The sequence below is a fragment of the Capricornis sumatraensis genome, chromosome 2 (assembly GCF_032405125.1).
Source record: "Capricornis sumatraensis isolate serow.1 chromosome 2, serow.2, whole genome shotgun sequence".
NCBI lineage: Eukaryota > Metazoa > Chordata > Mammalia > Artiodactyla > Bovidae > Capricornis > Capricornis sumatraensis.
The window spans coordinates 219,654,109-219,666,423 of record NC_091070.1 but is presented as its reverse complement, the minus strand read 5'-3'; the positions used below and the strand labels follow the sequence as shown (position 1 = coordinate 219,666,423).

General features: G+C 50.5%; 1 protein-coding gene across 1 annotated transcript; it reads left to right on the top strand.

Annotated features, from left to right (window-relative positions):
• Positions 1 to 594: 594 nt before the first annotated feature.
• LOC138074260 (olfactory receptor 6B2-like) lies at positions 595 to 1,533 on the top strand. Its single transcript, XM_068966334.1, is given in 1 exon segment — positions 595 to 1,533. A coding segment is annotated over 1 exon segment (939 nt).
• The last annotated feature ends 10,782 nt before the right edge of the window (positions 1,534 to 12,315 follow it).

Genomic DNA, 12,315 nt, shown 5'->3' with positions numbered 1-12,315 from the left:
TAAACCTTACCAGCCCCTGGTAGCCCTTCCTCTTACAAAAGCATCTCTGAAACCAGGTGAAGGACAAGTATCTTCCAATGTAGCCAAGGACTGTGGACATCCCTATGGTTATTAGGCTCCTTCAGGAAAGTCCAGGTTATAAAAGCAATCAGATGATTTGAAGATCACCTGGAGGAGGAAACGGGCAGGCTATTCCAGAGCCCCACCTGCTCTCAGGGTGTCCAGTCCCCAGGAGACCTAGACTACCCACAGTGAGTGCAGTCCAGTCGCTCACTCGTGTCCGACTCTTTGCGACCCCATGAACTGCAGCGCGCCAGGCCTCCCTGTCCATCACCAACTTCCGGAGTTCACTCAGACTCGCGTCGATCGAGCCCGTGATGCCATCCAGCCATCTCATCCTCGGTCGTCCCCTTCTCCTCTTGCCCCCAACCCCTCCCAGCATAGTTTCTGTTCCCCTGCTGTCCGAGGAACCAGGCGCCCACCCCTTGGGTCAGAACCCACCCCCAGACTGACCTCCGCTTTCTCTCCCCAGCCGCCCTGGGCCCTCATCTGGCCCGAAGGTTGTCTGTGGCCCTGGGTGCCCCGCACAGGAGGATGAGGGGGGAGAATGTGACGCAGGCCAGCGCCTTCATCCTGGTGGGCTTCCCCGCAGCTCCCCGGCTGCAGCACCTGCTCTTCCTCCTCTTCCTGCTCACCTACCTCTTCGTGCTGGTGGAGAGCCTGGCCATCATCCTCACCGTCTGGGGCAGCCCCTCCCTCCACAGGCCCATGTACTACTTTCTGGGCTCCGTGTCTTTCTTGGAGCTCTGGTACGTGTGTGACATCATCCCCAAGATGCTGGACGGCTTCCTCCTGCAGAGGAGGCGCATCTCCTTCGTGGGCTGCATGGCCCAGCTCTACTTCTTCAGCTCCCTGGTGTGCACCGAGTGTGTGCGCCTGGCCTCCATGGCCTACGACCGCTACGTGGCCATCTGCCACCCTCTGCGCTACCAAGCCATCATGACCACGGGGCTGTGTGTCCAGTTGGTGGCCTTCTCCTTCATGAGTGGCTTCACCGTCTCCGTGATCAAGGTCTACTTTATCTCCGGCGCCACGTTCTGTGGTTCCAACGTCCTGAACCACTTCTTCTGAGACATCTCCCCCATCCTCAGACTGGCCTGCATGGACTACTCGACCGCAGAGCTGGTCGACTTCGTCCTGGCCTTCCTCATCCTGGTGCTCCTGCTCGGGGCCACTGTGCTGTCCTACGGGCACGTCACCCTGGCCATGCTGCGCATGCCCTCGGCCACGGGCCGCTGGAGAGCCTTCTCCACCTGCGCGTCTCACCTCACCGTGGTCACCATCTTCTACACGGCCTTGCTTTTCACGTACGTCCGGCCCCAGGCCATTGATTCCCGGAGCTCCAACAAGCTCATCTCTGCTGTTTACACTGTCCTCACCCCAATCATCAACCCCTTGATCTACTGTCTGAGGAACAAAGAGTTCAAGGGCGCCGTGAAAATGGCCCTGGGCTTTGGTCGAGCTTCACTGTAGCAGGCATGTCCTGGGCTTTCATTCTGTTCATCTGAAACAAAATCTGAAAACACACCGCTTCTCTTTGAGGACATTTATTTGTACTCATGGAAATGCATTGCATCATTGCAGTGCTTCATTTATTTTAAAATTTACTTCCACATTAGTTTTTCTCCCTCAGCTCATGGATGCTGATCAACAGCTGTGGGGGTAATAATGCCATTATTTTCTGCATTTTCAGTTCAATTCAGTCTCTTAGTTGCGTCCAGCTCTTTGCGAACTCATGAACTGCAGCACACCAGCCTTCCCCTGTCCATCACCAACTCCCGAGCTTGCTCAACTCCTGCCCATCGAGTCAGTGATGCCATCCAACCATCTCATCCTCTGTTGTACCTTCTTCTTCTGCCTTCAATTTTCCCCAGCATCGTGGTCTTTTCCAATGAGCAAGCTCTTCGCATCAGGTGGCTGAGTGACTTCAACGTCAGTCCTTCCAATGAATATTCAGGACTGATTTCCTTTAGGATGGACTGGTTGGATCTCCTTGCAGTTCAAGGGACTCTCAAGAGTGTTCTCCAACATCATGGTTCAAAATCATCAATTCTTCGTCGCTCAGCTTTCTTTACAGACCGACTCTCACATCCATACATGACTACTGGAAAACCCATAGCTTTGACTAGATGGACTTTGTCGACAAAGTTAGGTCTCTGCATTTTAATATACTGTGTAGGTTGGTCATAGCATTTCTTCCAAGGAGCAAGTGTCTTTGAATTTCACAGTTGCAGTCCCCATCCACAGTGATTTTGGAGCTCAAGAAAGTAAAGTCTGTCACTGTTTCCGTATCAACTTGCCGTGAAGTGATGGGACTGGATGTCATGATCTTTGTTTTTTGAATGTTGAGCTTTATACCAACTTTGTCACTCTACTCTTTCATTTTCATCAAAAGGCTATTAAGTTCCTCTTCACTTTCTGCCATAATGGTGGTGGCATCTGCATATCTGAGGTTATTGGTATTTCTCCCGGCAATCTTGATTCCAGCTTGTGATTCATCCAGCCTGGAATTTCACATGATGTACTCTGCATAGAAGTTAAATAAGCAGGTGACAATATACAGCCTTGATGTATATACTCCTTTCCCGATTTGGAACCAGTCTGTTGTTTCATGTCCAGTTCTAACTGTTTCTTCTTGACCTGCATACAGATTTCTCAGGAAGGAGGTAAGGTGGTCTGGTACTCCCATCTCTTGAAGAATTTTCCACAGTTTGCTGTGATCTACATACTCAAAGGCTTTGATGTAATCAATAAAGCAAAAGTAGATTTTTTTTTCTGAAATTCTCTTGCATTTTCTATGATCCAGCAGATGTTGGCAGTTTGATCTCTGGTTCCTCTGCCTCTTCTAACTTCAGCTTGAGCATCTGGAAGATCACGGTTCACATGTTGTTGAAGCCTGGCTTGGAGAATTTTGAGAATTACTTTGCTAGTGTGTGAGATGAGTGCAGTTGTACATTAGTTTGAACATTCTTTGGCATTGCCCTTCTTTGGGATTAGAATGAAAACTGACCTTTTCCAGTCCTATAGCCACTGCTGAGTTTTCCAAATTTGCTGGCATATTGAGTGCAGCACTTTCACAGCATTAGCTTTCAGGATTTGAAACAGCTCCACTGGAATTCCATCACCTCCACTAGCTTTGTTTGTAGTGGTGCTTCCTAGGCACACTTGACTTCCCATCCCAGGATGTCTGGCTCTAGATCAGTGATCACACCATCATGGTTATCTGGGTCATGAAGATCTTTTTTGTATAGTTCTTCTGTGTATTCTTGCCACCTCTTTTTAATATCTTCTGCTCCGGTTAGGTCCACACCATTTCTGTCCTTTATTTTGCCCACCTTTGCATGAAAACTTCTCTTGGTATCTCTAATTTTCTTGAAGAGATCTCTAGTCTTCCCCATTCTGTTATTTTCCTTTATTTCTTTGCACTGATCACTGAGGAAGGCTTTCTTGCCTCTCCTTGCTGTTCTTTGGAACTCTGCATTTAAACGGGTATAGTTTTCCTTTTAGTCTTTGCCTTTAGCTTTTCCTTATTTTACGGCTAGGCCAAGGAAGACTTCCTCATCTTTAAAAGTACCCTGCACCTTTCAGGAAACAGCTAAATATATCAGGTCATCTGAGGTTTTCACGTCCTAAAGGAAGTGTAGTGTTTCAGGGAATGGCGCTCTTGAACTAGGCAGTAAACTGAGCACCAGTGTCCACAGAGCAAAGTGTGTCTGGGAATCACCAGGGCCTGTAGATTTTGGTTTAAATGCTAAAGTCCTATTCCACTCAGGTCCCAGCTAAACTCCACCCCTCTTTCTTCTGTATATAAGCCCCCACCCCTCACCTATTACTGCTGAGAGAATGAGTTTTCTTACCACACGAGGTGATCCTGGTTGACCTGTAACACACGCAGGTGCCCAGGTCACTGGAGAGCCATGTGCAGAGACCCTGGCAGCCCTGCATGGTGCCTGGTGGGCAGTTCCGTTCAGTCCAGTCGCTCAGTCATGTCCGACTCTTTGCGACCCCATGAACCGCAGCACGCCAGGCCTCCCTGTCCATCACCATCTCCTGGTGTTCACTCAGACTCACGTCCATTGAGTCCGTGATGCCATCCAGCCATCTCACCCTCTGTCATCCTCTTCTCCTCCTGCCCCCAATCCCTCCCAGCATCAGAGTCTTTTCCAATGAGTCAACTCTTCGTATGAGGTGGCCAGAGTACTAGAGCTTCAGCTTTAGCATCATTCCTTCCAAAGGAATCCCACGGCTGATCTCCTACAGAATGGACTGGTTGGGTATCCTTGCAGTACAAGGGACTCTCAAGAGTCTTCTCCAACACCACAGTTCAAAAGCATCAATTCTTTGGCACTCAGCCTTCTTCACAGTCCAACTCTCACATCCATACATGACCACAGGAAAAACCATAGCCTTGACTAGATGGACCTTAGTTGGCAAAGTAATGTCTCTGCTTTTGAATATACTATCTAGGTTGGTCATAACTTTTCTTCCAGGAGTAAGCGTCTTTTAATTTCATGGCTGCAATCACCATCTTCAGTGATTTTGGAGCCCAAAAAAATAAAGTCTGACACTGTTTCCACCGTTTCCCCATCTATTTCCCATGAGGTGATGGGACCAGATGCCATGGTCTTCGTTTTCTGAATGTTGAGCTTTAAGCCAACTTTTTCACTCTCCTCTTTCACTTTCATCAAGAGGCTTTTGAGTTCCTATTCACTTTCTGCCATAAGGGTGGTGTCATCTGCATATCTGAGGTTATTGATATTTCTAGAGCCAATCTTGATTCCAGCTTGTGTTTCTTCCAGTCCAGCATGTCTCATGATGTACTCTGCATGTAAGTTAAATAAGCAAGGTGACAATATACAGCCTTGACGTACTCCTTTTCCTATTTGGAACCAGTCTGTTGTTCCATATCCAGTTCTAACTGTTGCTTCCTGACCTGCATACAGATTTCTCAAGAGGCAGATCATGTGGTCTGGTATTCCCATCTCTTTCAGAATTTTCCACAGTTTATTGTGATCCACATAGTCAAAGGCTTTGGCATAGTCAATAAAGCAGAAATAGATGTTTTTCTGGAACTCTCTTGCTTTTTCCATGATCCAGAGGATGTTGGCAATTTGATCTCTGGTTCTTCTGCCTTTTCTAAAACCAGCTTGAACATCAGGGAGTTCACGGTTCATGTATTGCTGAAGCCTGGCTTGGAGAATTTTGAGGATTACTTTACTAGCATGTGAGATGAGTGTAATTGTGCAGTAGTTTGAGCATTCTTTGGCATTGCCTTTCTTTGGAATTGGAATGAAAACTGACCTTTTCCAGTCCTGTGGCCACTGCTGAGTTTTCCAAATTTGCTGGCATATTGAGTGCAGCACTTTCACAGCATCATCTTTCAGGATTTGAAACTGCTCCACTGGAATTCCATCACCTCCACTAGCTTTGTTCATAGTGATGCTTTCTAAGGCCCACTTGGCTTCACATTCCAAGATGTCTGGCTCTAGATTAGTGATCACATCATCATGATTATCTGGGTCATGAAGATCTTTTTTGTACAGTTCTTTCGTGTATTCTTGCCACCTCTTCTTAATATCTTCTGCTTCTGCTAGGTCCAGACCATTTCTGTCCTTTATTGAGCCCATCTTTGCATGAAATATTTCCTTGGTATCTCTAATTTTCTTGAAGAGATCTCCCATAACAGTATGAAAAGGCAAAATGATAGGATACCAAAAGAGAAACTCCCCAGGTCAGTAGGTGCCCAATATGCTACTGGAGATCAGTGGAGAAATAATTCCAGAAAGAATGAAGGGATGGATAAAAAGCAAAAACAATAACTAGCTGCGGATGTGACTGGTGGTAGAAGCAAGGTCCGATGCTGTAAAGAGCAATATTGCATAGGAACCTGGAATGTCAGGTCCATGAATCAAGGCAAATTGGAAGTGGTCAAACAAGAGATGGCAAGAGTGAACGTCAACATTCTAGGAATCAGCGAACTAAAATGGACTGGAATGGGTGAATTTAACTCAGATGACCATTATATCTACTACTGTGGGCAGGAATCCCTCAGAAGAAATGGAGTAGCCATCATGGTCAACAAAAAGTCCTAAATGCAGTACTTGGATGCAATCTCAAAAAGGACAGAATGATCTCTGTTCGTCTCCAAGGCAAACCATTCAATATCACAGTAATCCAAGTCTATGCCCCAACCAGTAATGCTGAAGAAGCTGAAGTTGAACGATTTTATTAAGACGTACTAGACATTTCAGAACTAACACCCAAAAAAGATGTCCTTTTCATTATAGGGGACTGGAATGTAAAAGTAGGAAGTCAAGAAACACCTGGAGTAACAGGCAAATTTGGCCTTGGAATGTGGACTGAAGCAGGGCAAAGACTAATAGAGTTTTGCCAAGAAAATGCACTGGTCATAGCAAACACCCTCTTCCAACAACACAAGAGAAGACTCTACCCATGGACATCACCAGATGGTCAACACCGAAATCAGATTGATTATATTCTTTGCAGCCAAAGATGGAGAAGCTCTATACAGTCAACAAAAACAAGACCGGGAGCTGACTGGCTCAGATCATGAACTCCTTATTACCAAATTCAGACTCAAATTGAAGAAATTAGGGAAAACCGCTAGACCACTCAGGTATGACCTAAATCAAATGCCTTATGATTATACAGTGGAAGTGAGAAATAGATTTAAGGGCCTAGATCTGATAGATAGAGTGCCTGATGAACTATGGACAGAGGTTCGTGACATTGTACAGGAGACAGGGATCAAGACCATCCCCATGGAAAAGAAATGCAGAAAAGCAAAATGGCTGTCTGGGGAGGCCTTACAAATAGCTGTGAAAAGAAGAGAGGTGAAAAGCAAAGGAGAAAAGGAAAGATATAAGCATCTGAATGCAGAGTTCCAAAGAATAGCCTGGTGGGCAACCCACCAATATTTATTGAAGGAATTCTCAAAGGTACAGACAAGAGTTTCTAGCCGTCTGCAAGGAGGAACCAGGAGCCCTAACCCCCCAGCCTAACGCTCCAGGGAGCCCACCAGGAGTCCTGAAGAGGAGCTGTCATCTTAGAAGCAGCATCCTTCAGGAGCGAGGTCACCAAGTTGCCACCTGGGGACCGCAGAGTCAGAATCTCAGGATGTGGGCCCAAGAGTGTTCAGGGCTCTCAAAACATCAGACAGCTTTCCACACATTTCTGATTGGCTGCAGAGTTCAAACCCTGGTCAGTCAGGCAGTTGGGATCAATAAGAGATAAGCTGAGGAGCACCCACACGACCAGGGCCAGGTGTGGAAACAGAAGGAAAGGGCGATGGGCCGTGGAGACCACGGATGACCTGAGGGCTTTTCAACTGCTTGGTTGGACCACCTCTCTCTGTGGAGGCCCCAGAGATCTGGCTTCCTCCTTGCCTCTGTGTCCTGAGGTCTCTACACCTTAACCCTCCTGGGTCCTGCACCCATAGAGACATGCACAGGCCATTTGTCATTCACTCTCTCATTAGGAGTCATGTAAAAAGTCATCAGATTCACACCAGCACGGGGGGAATGCCAAGTGAGTGCCTGTCTGGCATGTAGGCAGTGCTTGGGCTACACATGCGTGAATGAGTAAATGGTTGAGTCACTTAGTTGTGACCAGAGAAGGCTGTGGACTGAGGGGTTCCCAGGAGATGGAATCAGTTTCTGTCTCAGCTGCCCATGAGGGAGACAGGCAGTGTGTCTTCAAAGCCAGTGCCTGGTGCTGCCTGAACCCCCGGCCCATCTCTGTTCTGCACTTGTGCCTTCAGCCACATGCATTTGCTACCATTTGGTTCCCTTTCTGGTCATCCCTCTGTGCCAGGTCCAAGGTCCATGCCAGAGAAACAGTGAGGGAGACTCAGCCAGCCACGGTGGCCCTCAGGGTCCAGCAAGGGAGGCAGGGCCTGAGTGGGCCGTGAAGCACCAGCCAGGTTTGGGGCATGCAGTGTCCTATCGGAGCCTGAGCAGGGAGCAGACCCAGTGGGACCACCTAAGTGCAGGTGGGAGGTCGGAGGGGAGGGGCTCCAGGGATCCCGCATCAGCTGTTCCATGGGCAGGAAGTGTGTGTCCTGGAGACATTGAGCTGCGGACACCTGATGTCAGCGGAGGGAGACCCCAGGGGAAGGGCGGCCCTAGGAGCAGAGGTCAGTTACAGCCCCAGATCCCCCTCCACCATGTGAAGCAGCTCATCTGTGCCCGGTCCACCCTTGGCCTGCTCGGTCAGACCCCTTGGCCCCATGTGACATAGCAGACGGAGCAGGGCACCTCGTGGATCACCCCTCGTCCTCCCGCTCCACCAGCCAGAGCACAGCTCCGTCTTGGCCGAGGTGATTGCAGGCCATGCACAGGGTCCTGAGAGCCTGTCTCCCTCATGGGCAGCTGAGACAGAAACTGGTTCCATCTCCTGGGAACCCCTCAGTCCACAGCCTTCTCTGGTCACAACTAAGTGACTCAACCATTTACTCATTCACGCATGTGTAGCCCAAGCACTGCCTACGTGCCAGACAGGAGTCAGACAACTGGCATCTGATGATGAACAAACAGAAAAGAACCCAGCCCCATGCACTTGCCTTCCGTGTGTGGTAGAGAAACACACAACATACACAAGTAGTCTGCTCAGAGGGGCGCTCAGGGGCTCACGCTAAGGAGGGAAAACCCAGCAGGCTCAGGGGGCTGAGAGACAGCCCCCAAGGTTATCTGCTCCCCTGAGCCTGTGATTGTGACCTGAGTCCTTCAGGATGGAATCAGGGAAGGGTGTGGAGTTAAAGAGGTCCCTGTGGGCTGTCTGGGGGAGACACAGAGGGGAGACTACACACAGCAGAGGAGGACTCCTTGTGACCACAGAGGCAGAGACGGGAGGGATGCGGGCCACAGGCCAGGAAGCCTGGAGCCGCCGAGGATGCCGAGGCAGAAAGGACCCTCCTCTGGGGCCTGTGGGAGGAGCTCGGCACTCCCACCCCTGATGTGGGACTTTCAGAATAATTTTCTGTTGTGTTAAGCCTCCTAGTTTGTGGTACTTTATTTCTGCAGACCCAGGACACTAATCCCACGGGGAGGAAAACAAGACCATCCTCGGTGGGTGTGGGGAGAAAGTGCTTTGGGAAGGACAGTCCAGAGGCAGCAGAAGTCCAGAGCCTGAGGCAGGAAGAGGGGCAGGGCCATCTGAAGAGCCTGAGGTGCGGGGAAGGGGAGGGGCCAGGGCAGTGGAGTTAGAGCAGAGAGAAAAGGAGGGTCTGGGTGAGACCAGAGAGGAGACGCAGGCTCCCAGTGGTGACCCAGCCTCCCTGCCAGGCCCCGCCCTTGGGACTGGACAGTGAGGAGGTTCTGAGCAGGGAGGACCAAGGCCCGACCCTGTCTCGTCGGTCCTATGACTCTGCGTGGTCAACACATGGCCATCCTGAGCCTCTGCTTTGGCCTGCACCCCTCCTCACAGCAGCCTGCCATCCCTCCCCACCACCCTCCTGTGCACGGAGGTGTGGGGCTGAGGGCCGACTCAGGGACAGTGGCTCCTCAGGCTCCTAGGACACGGCCACTGAGCTGTGTGGAGTGAAACGAGGGCCACAATGTGGACGCGCAGACCTGCCCTCAGCTGGCCCCAGAGGCATGAGGGCCCACTAATTGGCCATGTGGGCAGTGTCGCCTGCCTGGCAGGTAATTGGGCCCTGGAGTCCTTGAGCTCCAACTGAAAAAGCCAAGACTACTGTGCCTCCCAGCCACCCATGCAGTGCTCCTCTCCGGAGCGAGTCCCAGCCACACTGGCCCAGTCCCTGTGGCTGGCCTGCGAGTCACTGGACACCAGGCGAAGCCACTCACAGACTGAGGACCCCAGGTGGGATCCAGCACCTTCCATGTTGATATCTGTTGTTTTACTGTGATTCTAGAACACGGTGTGTACACTGCATCCTGGCGGAGTGATTGTGTGTGTGTGTGTGTGTGTGAGAGAGAGAGAGAGAGAGAGAGAGAGAGAGAGAGACTCCACCAGCCATGCCTGCCCCCTCACAACAGCCGGTTAGGGGCAGGGGCTGTGCAGGACTCCCCTCTGCAGTCCCAGCACCAAGACTCAAGGGTGCTCCAGAAATGGCCCTCACACCTGTAGGCCCTGTGCCGACTACACACCTGTGGGTCCTGTGCTGAGCCCCTTTCTGACGTCACCCCCAGCCTCACCAACAGCCTCACAAGGACTGGGCAGACCAAGGACACCTGTCCCCATGCTGGCTCAGGTGCCGTCCAGGTGATCTCCCAGGAGTGGGGGAAGCGGCTGCAGGCTGCCAGTGCTGGTAAAATCAGGGAGACCCTGCTCTAAGGCCACCCAGGGCATGTAAATCCGTCCTTCCTGGGAAGGGAATCTTCCTTCGCCCCTCTCAGGTTTTCCCAAAGGACCCAAAAGAGTTTGCATTTGCTGGCCTGGTGAGAGCCTTCTCTCTGCAGCTGCTGGAGAACTTGTTTCGGAGCAGAGAACCCCAGGCTCCCTACTGCTCTTGGACTCTGAGGAGGGGACCAGGCAGGGGTGAGGGCAATCATGCCAAAAATGCAAGCTGTCTGAGAACCATGTGGGACCCTGGAATGGAAGAGGGCCCTGAGAGGACACAAGACCAAATCCCAGCAGGGCTGGGGTCCGGTTGGAGGCAGGGCAGTGAGGTTCATCCAGAGACCTGAGGCGCTCCAGTGCGGTGTGAGATGAGCCCTCAGCGTGGCGGAGATGCTGCTGTGGGCTCCCTCGGTGCTATCTTTGCAGCTGGCCTAAAATTTTCCCAAACCAAGGGTTTGCTGGAAAAGAAAACATAGCCATTGTCCTAAGTGCAGACAAAGGAGGATGAGCGCCAGGTGTCCTGAGTTTCTAAGGAAACACAATTTTCCATTGAGCCAGACAACCTAGTATGAATTATCCAATGCACTGGTGATCAGTTGTTGTTCAGTGGCTAAGTCATGTCCGACTCTTTGTGACCCCATAGACTTCAGCACGCCAGGCTTCCCTGTCTTTCACCACCTCCCAGAGTTTGCTCACACTCACGTCTATTGAGTCAGTGATGCCATCCGAGCATTGCATCCTTTTTCACCCCTTCCATTCCTGCCCTCAATCTTTCCCTGCATCACTGTCTTTTCAATGAGTTAACTCTTCCCCTGAGGTGGCCAAAGTATTGGGCCTTATCTTCAGCATCAGGCCTGCCAGTGAATGTTTAGGCTTAATTTCCTTTAGGATTGACTGGTTTGATCTTGCTGTCCAAGGGACTCTCAAGGGTATTCTCCAACTGCTCAGTTCAAAAGCATCGATTCTTCAGTGCTTAGCCTTTTTTATGGTCCATCCCTCACATCAGCACATGATGACTGCAATAACCATAGGTTTGACCACACAGACTTTTGTTGACAAGTGATGTCTCTGCTTTTTAATATGTTGTCTTAGGTACCTGACTGGGTCTAAAGTCAAACTGACATAAACAAAGTAAGGGAGAAAAGCATTTATGTAATAGCAGTTTGGTGACACACAAGAGCATTTATAAGGAAAGGAAATCTGAAGAAATGGCCACACCCAGAGTCCGATGCTGTGTGATGTGGACAGTTGTGGACCACAAGGCTCAGGGACTGCTCAGGGCAAGTGCTGAACCTCAGCCAGGCCTGTCTGGCTCCTTCTCAGCATCTGCTTGTCCTTGGAAGTAAGGATGCTCCTCTCCTCTGGGTGCAGAAAGAGCCCCTCTCATGGGAGTGTCTTATGACCTGATCCAGGGGAGATGGTTGGTGGGGGGGGGGGGGGGTGTTCAGGATGACCCTCCTCTCTCTGCCATTTTCTCAGACTCCTTCCAGTTGAATTAGTCAATGTGCCAGGGAGCTGTGTTCTGGGATGTACACCCTCAACCCATGTATGTAGCGTGGTTTCCTTGGTTTTATTGCCACCTTTGCGCTGTCTCTGGGTCCTCTGCCTCCTCAGCTGGAACACAAACTCCATCAGGAACAGGACAGTTGCATCTCCGGCCCTGCCCCCAAAATGTGTTCAAGAAATATGTCTCAAAGAAAAGGAACATAGGATACCAAGGAGGAGGCAAGAAACCTGTGAGATCTGACCTCATGAGAGCCAACCTGGTGAGACGGAGACCTCTTCCCAGATGGAGACAGAGGCCAGGAAAGCCTGGTGAGCCTAGGGCTCCCATGTCAGTGCTTCCCCAGCGACGTTGTGTCTTCTCACAGGCTCACTGTGTCCTCTGGGCACATCGGTTCTCGTATTCGGCAGTCATCATGTGCAAATTGAGAT